The 19,290-nt window shown below is 30.2% G+C and overlaps 1 protein-coding gene and 1 long non-coding RNA gene across 2 annotated transcripts; both read left to right on the top strand.

Annotated features, from left to right (window-relative positions):
• The first annotated feature begins 8,131 nt into the window (after positions 1-8,131).
• Positions 8,132-10,070, top strand: LOC110903214. The gene is made up of 3 exons (XR_002571749.2): positions 8,132-8,298; positions 9,575-9,697; positions 9,992-10,070. It is a non-coding gene; the product is annotated as an uncharacterized LOC110903214 (long non-coding RNA).
• Positions 10,071-12,576: 2,506 nt separating this feature from the next.
• Positions 12,577-13,090, top strand: LOC110903215. The gene is made up of 2 exons (XM_022149319.2): positions 12,577-12,765; positions 12,863-13,090. The coding sequence occupies exons 1-2, from the start codon at positions 12,577-12,579 to the stop codon at positions 13,088-13,090; spliced, it is 417 nt and encodes a 138-aa protein (XP_022005011.1).
• The last annotated feature ends 6,200 nt before the right edge of the window (positions 13,091-19,290 follow it).

The following is a 19,290-nucleotide window of genomic DNA, read 5'->3' as shown; positions in this document are numbered from 1 at the left end:
ATTGTTAGAATGATTAGTGAGCTGGTTCAAGCTCCGTTTTTACCGGTTTGAAGGTCATGGGTGCAAAAGAGTTGAAAGATAGTCGGAAAATCCGCCTTTCAATCTTTCACACCGTGAAATGTTAAGATCTATCATAGATCTTAGTTTGTTTATGTGGAAATCGGTTAGATCTAAGTTATTCATGGTTGAATGAGGCCAAAACATGATGTTCTTGAAGAACACCATGATGACATCATCCAAGAACACCTGGTGATTTCACGGTTAGAATTCCATATTTGAAAGATAGAAAGGTGTAGAATCGTGTAATGAACAAAAACGTACAAGATTTAGAGTGAAAACTTACTGGATTTGAGAGAAATCTGAGAAAAGATGAAGAATAGGAGCTGGTCGGTCAAAACTTTCCAAAAGTGGAAATGAAGACAATGACAGCCCTATTTATAGGCTTCCAAAAGAGGAAAGGGGTAACCGATCGGCCAGGATTACTGATCGAATGGGCTGCCCGATCGAACAGCATGTTCGATCGGCTGGCCTGTTCGATCAGGATATCCTGTTCGATCAGCAAGTGTTTCGTGACGATTTTTGATATTTCGATTTCGATGGACGATGATTCGAGTACGACAAAGTTTCCTAATCAAATTACTTTTAATCCCAACTACTATATCAGCATACAAGCATCTATAATTCACATCTTGGTTTCGATTTCGATTGGGTTCGATTGCTTTTCGAGTTTCGATTCGATTTGATTGATCACCACACATAACAACATAAAGTAAACACGCATAAGTAACACATAAGGCACACACACACGTATAACAACACCAAAGTTCGTAAAATTCGAGTTTCGAGTTCGATGATTGATTCGATTAGCTTGATTATTGATTGATTAACTTTATCGCATTGTTACTTCCTAGTATTCAAGGTCGATTAATGATTCGCATTCGATTAACACTCGATTCATTTTGATTAGACAACACTTATTCCACATAAAACAAAAATTAAAATAGACTAATTACAAATAAAGTCAACATTTGACTTTGACTTTGACATTCGAAAACACGGGGTGTTACAGTGTAAAACATGATAAATCTGAGTAATACAAACACTAATCTGCTGTAAATAATATATGTTACGGTATAAATCGTTATTAGGACAAATGGTGATCGTATGCGTGCATTTTAGTAACCTTTAAACTAAAAACCGCATGCTAAGTTGTATTTTCAGCCGACTTTTAACTGGCTGTAACAGGACCTTAAATGTATTTTCTAAAGTCTAGATTCATGTATTATGAAATACGGTTCTAATGGCACCGGAATCATAATTTTTGGGCTCCGTTTACTATTTTTAAAGTGTCTTTTCGTAACAGCAGCTAGAGCTACATTTTTGCTGCTGAAAATATACGTTCTATTTTCTGTCATAACTTGAGTTCTGTGTAGAGTTAGATCATGAAACTGGTACTATAGATGGATACTGATGTCTTAGTAATTGTCCCACTGGAATTTCGTCAATGCGACTTACAATGAATTTTTAGTGAATTATTCCGTGGGCTGCAGTCAGAAAATAATGAATCTGATTGCAGTCCGGAAAATGATTTTTAATAAAATATTGGTAACAAATCGGATCCCGAGATTTTTACACAATAATATTTGGATCGTTTAACACCTTCTGTAAAAAGTTGGGAATTTTTGAAATAAGATAACTATTTTATTAAAATGCTCGAAAACAACCCAGTTTTGGATATTTAAGTTGAAATGACATAAGTTGTAATTTGCGTGTCTAAATGTCGAGTATGTTATCTGAGGAAAAGTATATATATTTGTTGATTACTAAACTTTGTGCTAGACGTATGTGGTATGTATAATACGTGCTGGTATATTAGGACATGCAAATACACATACGACATATTCAGACAAAATACATAATTCGGGTGCAAAGTGCAAAATATAAAATACTTATATTTATTTTTCGGGAAAATAATATAAGTAAGACAATTAGTTAAAAATATAAATTATTTTTAACACAAGAATACGTACACAAAAGATAGTGACTTGTACTTGTGCGACACAAGTCTAGTGACTAACGTTAACAAAATACGTTTAGGTCACGACGCTAGCAAAGCAAATCCGGTGAAGTTTACGACGCAAGGAACGCAAAGTTGTTAGTTCATGCTCCCCCTTTCTTTAACTGTTTTTGGTTTTATAACTCTCGGGGGTGAAATACATGTTACAAATATTACAATTTTTTACAAGTTGTAAAAATACAAGAAGCACTCTTGGTGAGAACGAGTACCGAGTGCAATACGAATTGAGAATACAAAAATACGAGAAGCACACTTGGTGAGAACGAGAACCGAGTATGATGTGCTTTAAGAAATGCCTAGAAAATACTAGATCATGTGAGCATAGACTTAATACCAAAAACGCCATAAAGTCTTGGTGAAAACTAGTACCAAGCCATTAAAAACATTCATTAATTAGGGACGAGGGTTAGATCTAACGGGTATGGCCGAACCCCACTCATGGTCAAAACTAGTACCTAGTAGTGCTTCGGAGTCCCAGTCGAGGGTAATCGACACAGTCGAGGGAGATCGACACAGTCGAGGTTAATCGACACAGTCGAGGGTAATCGACACAGTCGAGGTTAATCGACACAGTCGAGGGTAATCGACACAGTAAAGGAGCCAACACTAATGCTCCATAAGTCCTCACATGCCTTAAAGGAGTCAACACTAATGCTCCATATGTCCTCACATGCCTTAATGTCTTTGTACAAACATTCAATTAGTACGTGGTGTACACAAGAAAACTTGATTTTTACAAGAATACTTTATTTAAACAAGATACATACCCTGTTTTCATACATGGTATGCAAAATGCATGAACTCGCTCAACTTTATGTTGATGTTTTTCCAAAAATTACATGTATTTCAGGTGACAGGATGGATCTTGGGCGCAAGTGTCGTAACTAGAAGTAGACTACAAGATTAGATGTCATCCACTTTTGTTGAATTGTAACCTAGATGAAGGATGTATTTTAAAACTTAAATAACAAGTGTTTGTAATACTCAAAATTTTCCGAATGGATGAACATCGTTTTAAATCATGTAGTTGTTTATTATGATTGAATGCAATGATAACAAGCTGGTCACACATCATACGCTTCCGCAAAAGACAGGGTGTGACACATTTCACAATTTTTTTTTAATTTAAAACATAAAAATCTTCATTAATTTAAAATAAAAATTACACTACTTGAAATAAAAAAAAAAAGAAAGTAAAAAAACCGAAAAAAAATAAAGTTAAAAAAAAGAAGAAGATGATCTAGAGTCCATATTTTTCTCGAATTTTTTGACGATGCATTTGCGCAAGGATCAACGCATCGCCTTAGAGGTGGTCGATCGGTTTGGACAAAAAGTCAATGTCCTTTTCCATTTGCCTCCCCTCTTGCATCTCGTTAAACTTTTTGGTTTCGGCCACTCATTCTTTCATAATCTCATAACGTTGGTGGCCGAGGTTTCGAATGTCTTGGAGACGACGGTTCATCTCCTCGAAATCTTCTTTCAACTCGAGATCGGAAGACGACTTCACCGTTTTTTCCCGGTTCGCTTATCCTTTCTTCTACCGGGCGATCGGGTCAACTCTTCTTCAAGTTCCTCGTCAACGTCCACCACCTCATTTAGATTGACATTGCGGGCATCCGATGTCGGTGTTTCAGGGTCAACGGAGGATGATGTTTTTGACCGTTTAGCTCGACGTCTACTACTAGACGTCATGGTACATACTAGCGCCCACTTTGGACTTTTTCGTAGTAGATCCCAACACTTATAGTACGGGAAAGGGCATTTCGTTTTCTCGAACTCGTCCAAAGTCTTCGTTAAAACCCCGACGTCACCTTCACCGCTCGGGCGATTATCGTAGTTACGTTGGTACACTTCTTGGAAAGCATGACACTTGTTGATGTCGGTCCATTTGCTAGAAATGGAATCTTTGTCCCGATGTTCGCCTTGACCCCACGTGCTATAAAAGAGTGCACGAACCCTATCCCAAAAAACGGGGTCCGTTTGAAAGTTTGCTACAAATTGAAAAAATAAAAGTAAAAATATAAGTAAAAAAAATATAAAAGTTAACTTGGTTTGGTTTTATATTTCGCTACGGTGTGTGTGGTGGTATGATTATATTAAATATAAAGGTTAAAAATTTTGAACGATAAATATATACAATGTAAAATTAAGAAAGGACATGTGAAAATGTTCAAATAGTTTGTGATGGTGGCACTGTATAAAAATTTGAAATGTTTAAAAGAAAAAGTTTACAAAAATATATATAAAAAACAACTTAATGAGTAAAAAAGAGCATGTGCCAAGTGATGTATGGTGGTAATAATCGTAATGTTATTCATACGCCATAACTTTATATAAAAAAAGAACATGTGTCAAGTGATGTGTAGTAGCAGTACTAGTAGTACTATTTACAAGCCATAACTTTACAGCAGCGTAAATAGTACTCCCTCCGTCCCATTAAAAGTGTCCTATTTTGAATTTTCAAAGTCTTTATTTATAAACTTTGACCTTAAATAATTTTGTTTGTGTTAGATAATACTTGATGAAAGTTATATGATTTGAGTGTGTTTTACAAGTGTTTTTATCGGGTTAATTTTCATCAAGTTTATATAATACAAAAAAATATATAATTAAAGTCAAAGGTTATAAATAAAAACTTTGAAAATTCAAAATAGGACACTTTTAATGGGACGGAGGTAGTATAGTAATTACCAAATATCACATTTTATAAAGTTTACTAAATAGTTGTACTTTGTAGGCCTAGATTAATTCTAAAGAAAATATTGACAATTTTACATTGTTATCTATACATATAATCTATACATATAATAAAGTAAACTAATGTGTGACACATGTCATTAATTGGAGGCACCTGTTTTTGGGTTTCCCGCCTTTCTTTCATATTTATTTTCTAATAATTTATCTTCTGATTTGTAGATAATGTTACATAGAAAAATGTTTTAATAATTGTAGATAATATTAAATAGAAAATGTTTATCTGATAATTATTATATTTAAAAAGGGTTTCACGCTTTTTTGGATTTTATTAAAATTAATGACTACATTATATAATTATAAGCTTGAATATATATGTCAAAATTAAAAACTATTCTTCAAAAATTCAGTAACATCCGTACACTATATATACATTTAAACTTTAATAATTGTAGATAACAATACTAAATAGAAAAATGCTAATTGAATACAAAAAAAGTTACATGATATCATCAAATGTACATCGATTAATTAAAGGAGTATACACATGCATGGGCGGGGATAAGGGTGTGTGGGGAGGACCACCGCACAGGGTTCGTGTTTCGATGGGCACGTGTTTTTTATAAAAAAATCCGATATATATGTTAATTTTTTTTAAATAGTATACCTATACCAACTCAAGATAGGCTCATTTACAAAACAATTTTTATTGTTTGGAAGTTAGCCCATTGACATTAGCTTTAGTGAGCCAAATACACATTTGATTTTAAAATTAAATAATAATAATAATAATAATAAAACATTAAGGAAGAACAATTTTTTTCGGATTTTTATTGTTTGGAAGTTAGTCCATTGGCGTTAGCTTTAGTGAGCCAAATACCCATTTGATTTTAAAATTAAATAATAATAATAATAATAATAATAATAATAAAAATAATAATAAAACATTACGGAAGAACATATTTTTTCGAGCTCAAACTGGGTACATGAATTCTCAGAATCCGTACCCTATATATACATTTAGAAAAATGTTAATAATTGTAGATAATAATACTAAATAGAAAAATGTTAATTGAATACAAAAAAAAATACAGGATATCATCAAATGTATATTGATTACTTAAATGAGTATACACATGCATGGGCGGGGTGATAAGGGTATGCGGGTAGCACCACCGCACAGGGTCCATGATTTCGAGAGGCACGTGTTTTTTATAAAAAAATCTGATATATATGTTAATTTTTTTAAATAGTATATCTATAACAACTCAAAGATAGATTCATTTACAAAACATTTTTTATTGTTTGGAAGTTAGTCCATTGACATTAGCTTTAGTGAGCCAAATACCCATTTGATTTTAAAACTAAATAATAATAATAATAATAATAATAATAATAATAATAATAAAAAAACATTACGGAAGAACATATTTTTTTCGAATTTTTATTGTTTGAAAGTTAGCTCATTGGCATTAGCTTTAGTGAGCCAAATACCCATTTAATTTTAAAATTAAATAATAATCATAAAACATTAAGGAAGAACATATTTTTTCAAGCTCAAACAGGGTACATGAATTCTCAGAGACGTCTCTGTACATATGTATGAGATTTTTTTACTATTATTATTAGTATCATTATTTATCAAAAATATATAAATGTTTCCGTCTTTCACTTAGGTTTACAAGAATATTTATTATATAGTTTAAATTGTTCAACCCGTGTAACATACGGGGAACTAACCTAGTATCTAACTTATAATAAAACACTTCAATTAATGTCACATGACATTCTCTTCTTACTATGTTACTTGTATTTTATTTAAAAAATATATTTTTATCCTTATCCTGCTAACTTATAATAAAAGAAATTCCAATTTTAATATAATATATATTAATTTTTAGTCCTATGTGCCGTGATTTACAAATTTGAACGCACTTTATAGTTTAAAAAAGGACATTAACCGGAAAAGAAAAGTAAATAAATAATTGGTCAACTTTACACTTTCTTATAATAGCCAACAATTCACAAAAATTGTAATTAATACATAGAATATTTTGTAATCTATATATATATATATATAAATGAGATGGATTTGGGCTATGTGTCCTTTGTCTTTGGTCATCTAGGCTGATTTGGCAATTTGGTTTAGGAGGGAAATCCCAATTAGCTTTCAATAATCACGATTCCAAGGAAAAAAGGCGGGATCCGAATTGAGTTGGGTCGGGTCAACAGAAAATGGATCCTATATGTTATTTTCCAAAACCCTAGACACCACATTCATCTCCATTTTCCTTTCATCTCCCTTCTGGTTGAAGCATACGATTCAAGCATTGCCATTCCGAGTCAATAATCTTCATTCTCCTTATCTTTATTATAAGGTATCTTCGATCTCCCTAAAATAATACCCGCAAAAATGGCCAAAATTGTTCACCGAAATCATACCTACCGAATCTCCCTTCTCTATCTTCTTTTTCTTCTACAATTGTTCATCGTCTCATCGGATCTTCAAGATTTTATCAAGATCAAAGGTAAATATACCTAATCGAACCTAGATCTGCGTTGTTTATGTTATTGTATATACAAAGTTGTTTTTATAAAGATTGTTTCGATTGCTAAAAACCATTTGTTTTCTCATTTCTATAGATCCGATAAAAGAAATTAAAGGTGTGTTGTTATTTATGTTATTCGATTGTATTATACAAAGTTGTTTTTATGAATATTGTTTTGATTGCTAAAAACCATTTTTGTTCTGATTTCTGTAGATCTGATTAAAGAAATTAAAGGTATGTTGTTATTTATGTTGTTCAATTGTATATAAAGTTCATTTTATAAAGATTCTTTCGATTTCTAATAACGTTTTCTTTGTTCTGATTTCAGTAGATCCGATCAAACTTTATCTTTTTTTTTTCTTTGGATTTCTAATAATCTTTGTTCTGATTTGTAATAACTTTTTCTTTGTTCTGATTTCTGTAGATCGGATTTCGGACTCCGATAATTCGTCAATCAAAAGAGGTTAGTTAAGTGTTATAGTTGTTTTATCTTTTTTAAGTTTGTAATATGTAATTTTATATCCTTTCTGTTCATTATTTTTTTTACTTATTAACATATGTTCTGAATGATTTATGGTTTGTATTTTCTCATGGTGAACCCTCAATCTTTTTTGAAATTCGGACTCGGATTGTTAGTCTACCAAAATAAGTTATGTTGTTCTGAATTTTGTAGATCCGATCATAAAATTGAAGGTATGTTGTTTTAGTTTGTTGCTTATCTACTGTGCATCTTTAATCTAAGCGATTGAACATTTATATTTTTTTTGCAAACAATATCAAGATCAGAGGTTTTTGTTATCATCATCTACATTCTCTGATTTATGTAGTGTCTATGAACGTTAATCATGTATTGGACATTTATCAAACTCATGTATTGGACATTTATCAAACTTACTGATTTTTGTTTATTTTGATTTTCATGTGAATCCCTAAATCTTGGATAACAATCGGACTCCGATCATTCAACAAGCAACAGAGGTTAGTTGAATGTTATAGTTGTTTTCTCTTTTTTAAGTTTGTAATATTGTTTTGTCAGAATCTTTGCTCCACGTTTCAATTGTTTTGTTTGAAGCTTGATTGAATATCATATTTGTTCTTGGAGTTTAATGGTTTGATCCTTGATGTTTGACAACTGAATTTCGGATCATGATAACGGTTCGGTGCTATGCATCCGTTTGTTCCAAAATTATTATTGTTAATTTTTATTTCCTTATTTAGAGGATATATAATAACTTGATTTTAAATTCAAATTGTTGATTTGGAGTATAATATGGAAGTAAACGATTTGGAGTTAATAACATTAATTGGATTTCCTTTTTAGGTGAGTTCAATGTACCTAGACATGTTAATGGTTTAAAATTTAGAGTTTTATATATAATTTTGATTAAATTTTTCCAACATATTATAGTGATTTTAAATTTAAATTATATTTGATTTATTTTTAAATAAAGTTACCTGAAATAGAAGTTGACTACATTCATTTTTTATAATTGCTAATTATCCTAATTTTTAATAACATCTAATCGATAATTATTGGTTTCTATATAACTAATTAGATTCAAATTATTCAACAATCATATTAAAAAATTTATTGGTTTTTACCGTATATGCTTTAAATCATTAAAATAATAGATACGGAATTGAGTTTTGAACTTTCACTGTATTTTAGATGATTATGTCCTTCAAGATGCTAACATTTGTATGTTTTCTAATATCGTTTTAATTATTAGAAGCCTGTTTTAAGAATATATTAATATTTTTTAAAAACGTCAACAAATGTGTTTTTAGTATATTTGGCTGATAATTTCCTTATTTAGATGATAGATAATAACTTGATTTAAAATTCAAAATTTTGATTTGGAGGATATTATGGAAGTAAACGGTTTGGAGTTAATAACATTAATTGGATTTCCTTTTTAAGTGGGTTCAATGTACAAAGACATGTTAGTGGTTTAAAATTTAAAATTCTATATATAATTTTGATTAAATCTTCCAACATATTATAGTAATTTTAAATTTAAATTATAGTTGGCTTATTTTTAAATAAAGTTACCTAAAATAGAAGTTGACTATATTCATTTTGTATAATTGTTAATTATCCTAATTTTTAATAAACAATTATTGGTTTCTATATAGCTAATTTGATTCAAATTATTCAACAATCATATTAAAAATATTTATTGGTTGTTACATATAAGTTTTACATCATTAAAATTAAATTTTAAGCTTATATGTTTTTTGTTTCGATTCATAGGAAATACCGTATGATTTTGCAAGCTTATTGTGGGAAGGAAAAGTTCCATATGGTCAATGTCTTGAACTTATTGATGATGACTTATGCAACTGCATGAGTCTGAATCTTTTTCGAACACAAGAGGTAAGTTTAATTTTATCGTTTTTTGGTGTTTTTTGATCCGATATAATGATAGTCAATTATTATTTTAAATTTATATTTTGAAGTAAACCATTATTGTGTGTGATTTTAAATTTTTAATTTCGAAGTCAATCATTATCTTAAATTTAAATTTTGAAGTTTGTCATTAATGTGTTTGATTTTAAATTTGGAAGTCAATCATTTTTTTAAATTTAAATTTGGAAGTAAACCATTAATGTGTTTCATCCATTTAGCCATTCCTTTTTCAATTAACTTAATTCATCTTTAATGTGACAGAATTGATGGAGTGATATAAGAAGGTTTCTTTGTTAATTGATTATTCTCTTCCGCTTACAGGGGATAGCGCTAAGGTAATTAACATCAAAATTCAATATTTCTATTACTTGAATTCTCTTGCTTTATAATTTATTTCAATGTATTATTTTATGTTTTGACTTGGATATAAAACATAATGTGAAGGTATATTTTAAACTTATTTTACCGAGTTTTTTTATTTGGATTGCAGAATAAGTGGTTTGATGAACTAATAGGTGTTTGAATTTTGTGTTTACTTTACTCTGCATAGGGCTCCTTCAGTTTTTTGTATTCTTTTAGTTCGCTCAGTAATTATTCTATTTTCAAGATAAGAATACAAGCTGCATCTGCATTGGCTACCCTACCAACAATAGTGGGTGAATCAGTAATAACAAAACTATTGAGATAAGTTTTAAAGCTTATTGAGAAATATTGATTGTGTTTCTATAAATACTTTACCGTTTAATTTTGTAAAAAAACCTTCATATTTAATTTTCAGATATGGATCCAATGAACAACAGTCCTTCATTTTTAAAGCTTATTCAGGAAGATGACCAGATATTTTTGGTACGGTTATTGGTATTCTAAATACTAATCATATTTTTAGTAAACTGATGTTTGTCTTTTTTTTTTTAAACTCATAGCAAATACCTAATGACTTTGCTTCAATGATTTGGGGAGACCAACCACCTTACAAAGATTCAGTTAAGATTGTTGATGGCAACAAGTTATGGTTTGTAAGACTGAAAAAAACTGATGTTGGCCATGTTCTTGCTGATGGCTTCACCAAAGTTGTTCGGGATAGTTGTATAAGAAAAAATAACTATCTTATGTTTCAGTCATTTGGACAATCATCATTCTTTCTAATGGTGTTTAAATCATTTGTTCATCAATACTGCTTTATATCCAAAATCACACCTGACAAAGACGTTATTGTAAGTAGTATATTATACAATCAGTATGATGAATAATGTTTTCTTTCTGTATATTGGTTTTTAAATTAATTTTTAATTATCACTGCCTATGCAGGTCATGGCTGATGAATTTTGGAGGCAATTTTATGGGAAAAATTTCAAAGGTGGTCAATCAACTCTTTATTTAGGAGATAGATTTTGGAACGTTAAGATGGACGGATTAACTGACAGCTGTGTTTTTACTCATGGATGTTCTAAGATGGTAAACGATCTTGCCTTAGACAGCCGATCTATCTTTGTCTTTTCAATGGTTGGAAATAAAATTTTCGAGCTTTCAGTCTTTAATCATCAAACCAGTACTCAAATTCAGAACAACAAGGTTGAGTTAGTTGTTTTGGATGACTCCATCTATGGTGATGATGGTGATGATTTGGTTATTGCGGTTAGAATTATACATCTATACTATTATTTAGTTATTAACGCGAGCTTACAAGTAGATCTTGAATTTCACACATTGTTATTTTTTTTCTTTTTTTGTAGTCCGAACATAAGGAGAAGTGTAGTACTGCCGAAACTGACTTTCAGGAAAGTGTTGTTGTGGAATGTGAAGACGACAAATTTCAGTTGGCAAGTTTTGAGTCTGTGTTCAATGTAAACCCCTATATTTTAATCTAATTTATTAAAACTTATCATAAATATTTTTTTTGTATTTATACATTTGTTTATTGTTAATTGTGTAGGATATTGATGATTCGAAGTTTGATAACTTTTTCTCATCTCTACTTGAAATGGAAGACCTTAAGAAGAAGGTAATTTTTTGTCATTGTTTTTTTTCGTATTTTATTAAATTTAATTATTATTCTTATTATATTGTTAAACACTTTTCCCTTATATGTAGTTCAAAGATGATTGAGATAAAAAAAAAACCGATCCGATATGCAAAGCAAGTGTTGTTTGTGATAAAAATCAAAGTTTAAAAGTTTGTGTTCATTTATAGGAGTTTGTAATTAACTGAATTGTTTTACCTATATTTTTTCATTTTAAACCGTTAATGTTTTATGTTTCTTACGATGATCCGAAGGGGAAAACAAATGTTGTTGATGAAAATCTAAGTTGAAAGGTTTTGGTTCAGTTACTTAATTATATTTTTATGAATTTAAGTTGATTACTTTACATTTTTTTTATTTATACGTTTACCTTTTTTCAGGACAAAAGCAACTTTGAGATGGACCTGGACAAATTTTTGATACCGAAAAATAACTCCCATGTATATCTGATTACTTAAGTATTATATAATTCAATGTATTAATTCATTCTATATTAATAATTTTTATACTCTTTTGTTTTATAGGTTGATCCTACACGAAAAACAAATATTTTTATTTCTGAACCGAGTCTGTCCTCCATAGTTGTTTCTGATGTGAGTATTTCTGATTCGATATTTTGTTCGAATTATGATAGTTACTTATGTATTTATTTACCTGTTTTAGACCATTCCGAAATATAAAGTTGATGTTGGTCAAATTATTTTGTCGATAAAGAGGAAGGTATAGTATCATATATAACTTTTTTACTTTTAATTTTATTTCTTAAAAAAGAACTAATTATTATTTTATTTGAACTTATTAGGCCACTCAGAAATGTAAAGCAGTTATGTTGGTGTCCGATGAGTCTCTTATCGCTCATCGTACACGTTCAAAGTTTATAAACAAAAATGAATCTGTGGTTGTTGATAAGTTTATGGCTGCTGAAACCACATCTGTTAGCCGTAAACGTTCTACATTGAAAAGGTCGAAAACAATTTCAATCATTGAGTTCACCAAAGTCGCCGAGAACAGAATGGTATGTGTTTTCATATTATTAAAATTTATATATTTTATTCAAGTAATAAGCATATGTTTTAGATTACTTTGACAATTTTTTGTTTTGTGACTTTTAGCGTTTACCGTCTGCTATTTCCGATGAGTTGTCTCTTTCTTTTCACAACCTCCGTGATGTTTCAATCCAAAACATTAGATGTGAGGTAACAAACATGAAGACGATAGCGGAAAAGAATGGAGATGGTTACAGGTATGGTTTTTCCAAGTGGTCGGCTTTCTTGAAATCAAATCAAATACACATGGCGCTACTCTTTTCTTTAAATATGTCAAGTCTTCGCAACTTTTGATTTTGACCAAATTTGTACACAAGACGACAAAGAAAAGAGGCCGTCCGTGACTGTTTGCATTTGTGGTTGTTAGTTGGTTTTGTATATGTTTTCGTGAACTGGTAGTTATTAGTTGATGGTGGGTTTACAGTTGTTTGCATAGTTTCTACTTGATCTTCGTATGGCCCAAGTTGGATGTCAGTTATGTTTTCTGTTTGGACAATTAGTACTTAAACATGCCCTCTTTTGTAAGAAAGTTTACAAGTTAATTTTTGTTTTAATTTAGAACATAATTTTGGTACTACTTTTTTTTCCAATTTTATTATTAGCTTTGCACAACCAATCATATTACTTTTTTAATATCCAAGTATCCAACGCAAACATCCGAACCTCTACATATATTATTTTAATACGAATATATAATTTTTTTCAATACGAATGTTAGTTTTATATATTTTTATTAAAAAAATTATAACAATAGTATATCTTACACACGATAAAACATAACAGTCAAATTACCAAATAAGTTGATGTTTGAATTTGTATGTTGACTTATTTCTAGATGTATATCTTATATTTTTATTAACTTATTATTTATTTTAGGAAACTTATAAATATTTATAATAATTAACAAAACAATGATAATTTATTTATGTTACATTATTTGGTCGATTTTGTCTATTCGTAATTTCCAAAGTTTTGTAAATTAATATTTCCATTTATAATGCAATAACATATCCAAATTAATTTTAGATAAATTTGTTTCTTTATTAATTGACAATCATTTTTAAGTAAAATGGAAACTACAATAGAATGACAAATAATTTTGATGTAGATATTTTATTTTTTATCAAAATAAATATAATATTTGTTTTGTTCTATGGTATTACACTTTTAATTAATTATTTAACGATCATTTGTTGAGTACTAATAAAAAAAATCCTTATTTTTATTGTCACAGTTTTCTATTTGAAAATGATGTTTTGTTTTGATCAAAGTTGGGTTATGCAGGTAAGTGTTAAATCTCATGTTAATTTGAAAACGCCTCAATCTTAAGCTTCAAGATCTCGAGTAATACAATTTACATTTTTTTTCTTTATATTTTATAAATATTACCTAATTTTGTTAATCTGAAATTAATTGCCTATATTCTTTTTTAGAGATGTTGAGGTTGATTTAACTCTTTGGGATGATTATGCGAAGGACATGTGTTCGTACATGCTTAGTCAAGATCTTGAAGCCCATGTTGTCAAATCTGTTCATTTTGGTGCTGTTAAAACCTAAAAAGGTATCTTATTAAGTCTAGGATTTAAAAATGTATCTTATTAAATTTCTCATCATAAAAGAACATTCCATTTATAATATCATTTATATAAATTACAACATAATCTCCATTACATATCAACTTTCAATCTATTCTTTGGTTTCTTCAACAAGGTACTTTGCAAAATTTTTAAGTAATACACAATCTCTTTTTCATGTATCAATACAAACTAATATCATTTATGTTTTATTATACGTTTCCATTTTACTAGGTGTTTCGTATAATGGATCAAATTCCGTTTGATGTTGTGATCATGGAAATTTTTGTATCAATACAAACTAATATCATTTATGTTTTATTATACAAAAACAAGTCATTTGGATACAACATTTTATTTGATCAATACATGAATATTTTTTTACACAAACAATCTGAATTTTCAAATTAATTTATTTTTAAAAACAAACAAATTGAATTTAAAACCATCAATAACGTAACCGTGGGTACTTTCTTATATTTTTAAAATCAAAGTAGGTAAAAGTTTAAGGTTTCGAATTTGTTAATAAACTAAACATTAATAATTTATATTTTATCTTTATTTTTTCCCGTTTGTTAATATCAATTTATAAAATATTTTGCAAATCAAACAAACTATTGAAATTTGTCTCTGTAATTTTGAGAATGTCGTGTATGTTTACCAATGCATACTCCATAGATAGATTTATTTTATAATTTTGAGTTAATAATTTTGTTTACAAATTGACAATCTATTATTATGAAGTAAGATTTTACCTCATATGTTTAACTTTTAAAGTTTCAAAAACCACTTTTAGTATGTTTTGTAAATAATAATTAATAGGTCAAATATAGTTACGTAAATAATATTATAACAATAATAAATACATTTGAAAACTATGCATTTGAAATTTGGATTGCACTGCAGTTAACTTTCAACCTGTTTGGCCTATATGTGTGGTACTCAACCAATGTGATTGTGCATATCAAAAGATATTGTGTTTGTGTGTTTCAAAGGTTGGTGACAATGGTGGTGTTAAAGGCTTGGAGAATTCATTATAGTTTTTTTTTATTTTTTTGTACATGTTAAGTGTTATAATAAAGAACGGACAAAATATTAATAAAGTTCTAATAATCTGTTATAATAAATAAAAGTTTTTTTTTTGTCGTGGGTCATTCAGTGAGGCAAATTTCTGCCTCCGGTTCTTGCCCAAAGTTTCTAACCTTACTCGCAACCCTAACGACTACAAATTTCAATTCAAAACAATTAAAAAACAAGTTTGTTCGCAACCCTAATGACTACAACTTTCAATTCAAAACAATTATAAAACAACTTTCTGACATAGTTTGATTAATATAAAGTAAATTTTCCTACCCGCGAAGTTCGCGGGTGATAACCTAGTTTATGATTACAAAGGTAAGACTTCATACGTTAGGGATTGAGTTATAATGCAAAGGATTTAAAAATAAGAAGGGTAAGAAGCCATCAGAGAGTGACAAGTGTCCTATGAGGAATTAAATGAAAAAGGTAATTTTGTCTACAAGAGGAAAGAGAAGATGCACATGCAAGTCATATGTTATTTCCCCTGAATTTTTAAACGTCCGTAACTTTTTTATATATCACTAGTTTAAGAACCCGCGAGGTTCGCGGGTGGACTAAAACACAAATGAATAACTTTAATTTATTGAAGTAATCGTTTGAATTAAATAACCGTTCAAGAAATAATAAATTAGTAAACTACAATGAGATAAATAATGTAATATATCCAGATGCATGATTATCCAAATTTGTGTAATATTGCGTATATGGAAGATAATGGATAGAGAATTGTAAGTGAACGTACTGTTTATTTATGCATACTTTTAGGTTAATATTTAAGTATGTGTATTAGTATACATGTTTTTTATTACATTAACAAAATTGATTAAAAAACAAAAAAAATTAAACATTAAATAACTTAAAAAAACATGTTATTATGACTTTTATGAAACAGTTACATGGAATGAAAGATCGTTTGATGAATGAGTACATGGAGATCACAAGTCACGAAATACTTCTTTGTAAACTACATTTGTCGTTTTATTAGTAGGTTTGCCGTCACTGTCCAAAATCAGAAGTTTAACTCCTTGTCTGGTTTTAACTCTTGATAAAGCAACATATAGCTGACCATGGGTGAAAACTGGTTGCTTCAGATACAGACCAACTCTAGACAGTGATTGTCCCTGACTCTTGTTAATAGTCATTGCGAAACAAACAGCCAACGGAAATTGTCTCCTTTGAAACTCAAAAGGAATTTTTTTATCAGAAGGTATCAAACTAATCCTTGGTATATAAGTGCGAGTGCCTATGTTCCCTCCGAATATTATCTCGGCTTCTATTACACGGTTATACATTTTTTTGACTTGTAGTCGTGTACCATTGCAAAGACCATTTTGTTGGTCAATGTTACGTAATAGCATCACCGGCACGCCTACTTTTAGTGCTAGCCTATGATTAGGTAAGCCGGATACTTTAAGACCGTTAAGCACATTAGGAGAGTATAGTTTTTGTTGTGTAGCGTTTGGATTTTCGGACTGACAAAGACTGTCTGAACTAAGATACTCTCGTTCTTCGTCTGGGAAGAGTGACAACAACCGATCATTAATTTCATGCACAACCTCGTTCTTAGGTGCAAGTATAGCCCTCTCACTGAAATAATTCTGATTGTTGAAGTTTTCGAGAATTGAAGGATACACAAAATCAATTAAAGTTGAAATGGGATCCGATGTATCAGTGATTAGAAGGTCGCTTGGTATTTCAATTGACGCTTCTCCATCATTTGGACCACCAACATTTCCCTCACCTATATCCAAAAGCCATTTGGCAAATTGTTTTATTTCTTCAGCGTCCGATGCTGAACTTCCAACTGTTAACCTCATGTTTTTTGTTAGTCTCAGCAACTTACATGTATTCCACAGATAAGACGAACTTATTGAGGCATTGACAATCTCTTGTCTTCCACCATTTGGAACAACAGGAAGGATCTGTCTAAAATCGCCTCCTAAAACAATAACCTTTCCTCCAAAGCGGATGTTTGATCTGTTGGAAGTGTCGATATTGAAAATGTCGTTCATTGTTCTATCCAACGCTTCGAATGCATGCTTATGGACCATAGGCGCTTCATCCCATATAATCAAGTTTGTTTCGTGTAGTAGTCTAGCAACATCTCCATCAGGTTTTATATGACAAACTGAATCCTCTGTAAGATTCAATGGAATACGAAACCTGGAATGCGCGGTCCTGCCACCAGACAATAACAACGACGCGATGCCACTTGAAGCAACGTTTAATACAATTTGACCTTTTGATCTGATTGTCGCAGATAATGTCTTCCATAAGAAGGTCTTGCCGGTCCCACCATAGCCGTACACAAAAAAAAAACCCCACCTTTGTTACCCTCAATTGCGTTGATTATTTGTTGGAAAACTGACCGTTGCTCCTCAGTTAGCAAATTAAGTTGATTATTAAATTCAACTTGAAGATTCGTTTGGTCGTAGATACGCTCCTCGTTAATCAAACGATTGTCTGAATCAGACATAGACGCAGTATCTGGGTACGACATTGTCTCAAATCTTTTGAGTGATGAGTTGTTTCTGGCTAAGAATTTTTCAACTTCACTCAAAACGTAGTTTTTAAGCTGGTGATCTGGAATTGATAAAGCTGTAAAAAATTGGAAAAAAAAATATATTATCAAGTTATGAAATCAAAAAATATTTAATGAACCAAACCATATAGCATAAATGAAACACAAAACCATGTTTTCTTTAAATGAAAATTGTTTTTTTTTTAACGCAACCAAAAACAAAAAAAAAGGGGATAATAACAACATTTTGTGTAAAACAATTACCTGTAAGACGATGATATTTTCTAAGTCTGTAGATAAAGTCGTCTGTCATGTATCTCCATGTGCTTTCCCATATAACCTCAGGTCTGGACAACGTATTTGTTAATAGCAAAGTAGCAAATAAATTACGAAGCAGGCTTCCAGTGCTGTGGTAGTTCTCTCCACTAATTCTGTAGCAGAATGGTCCGTTACCTCTGTTGACAGTGTGATCAACCTTACCACCCATTGACGTGAAAGCAAAATGGAGTTATACCGTCGAATATTATTCAAAAAATGTTTGCTTTCTTTATCCTTATACGTAAAAAGTTTCTTATAGCTTGGAACAGCATCTTTATAATCTGGTAGCTCTACTTTGCCATAACCACAACATAAGAAATAGCATATTCTTCCTTTCTCTTTTCTTCCCCTTCCTTTTTCAGCATCCCATAATTTAGCATTGCATACTTCACAAGTAATACATTGGTCACCATGATCAAAATAATCTGTAATGTTAGTTGAACAAAAAAAGAATATTACTTTACGAAGTATATGTTTGTATAAAAAAAATATATACTATTTACTTAATTAAATAAATAAAATAATTGATATTATACCTGTTGAAACTCCTTTGTAAATTGCATCATCTGTAGTTTCCTCTGTCGTCAAGTCAATCATTGGTATAGGAGTTGTAACTCGTGATTTACTTAATAACTTACGTTTTCCCGGCGACATCTTCTGTAAAGAAGAACTTTGTAGAATAGTAGGTGTGTTGCTAGAATTTGTGATGTTTGAAGATAGAGAAAAACGACGAATGTTTATTGGTGTAGTCATGTTGTTTGTAAGACAACTAAGATTACCTAAATAACATAATATACTCAAACTTATTAACTTTTTTAAACATATATACTGTTTTTGAAATTAAATTTGAATTATTTGGTAAATATAATTATTACTTGTAGGTACAACCGACGTTGTAGGAGTAACATTGTGCGTGTTGGAAGATATCAATCTTAATTCAGAAGAAGATGATAAAGTATTGGAAGGGTGTAATTTTCTTCGTCGTAGACTTGTAGATCTTT

Source organism: Helianthus annuus, chromosome 13 (assembly GCF_002127325.2).
Source record: "Helianthus annuus cultivar XRQ/B chromosome 13, HanXRQr2.0-SUNRISE, whole genome shotgun sequence".
In the NCBI taxonomy this organism is placed as follows: domain Eukaryota; kingdom Viridiplantae; phylum Streptophyta; class Magnoliopsida; order Asterales; family Asteraceae; genus Helianthus; species Helianthus annuus.
This window is presented reverse-complemented; position numbering and strand designations above follow the sequence as displayed.

Coding starts and splice junctions, on each gene's coding strand:
- LOC110903215 (XM_022149319.2), top strand. CDS start 12,577: ATGTTGGTGTCCGATGAGTCTCTTATCGCTCATCGTACACGTTCAAAG. Junction 12,766..12,862: donor AAGTCGCCGAGAACAGAATG/GTATGTGTTTTC, acceptor TGTGACTTTTAG/CGTTTACCGTCTGCTATTTC.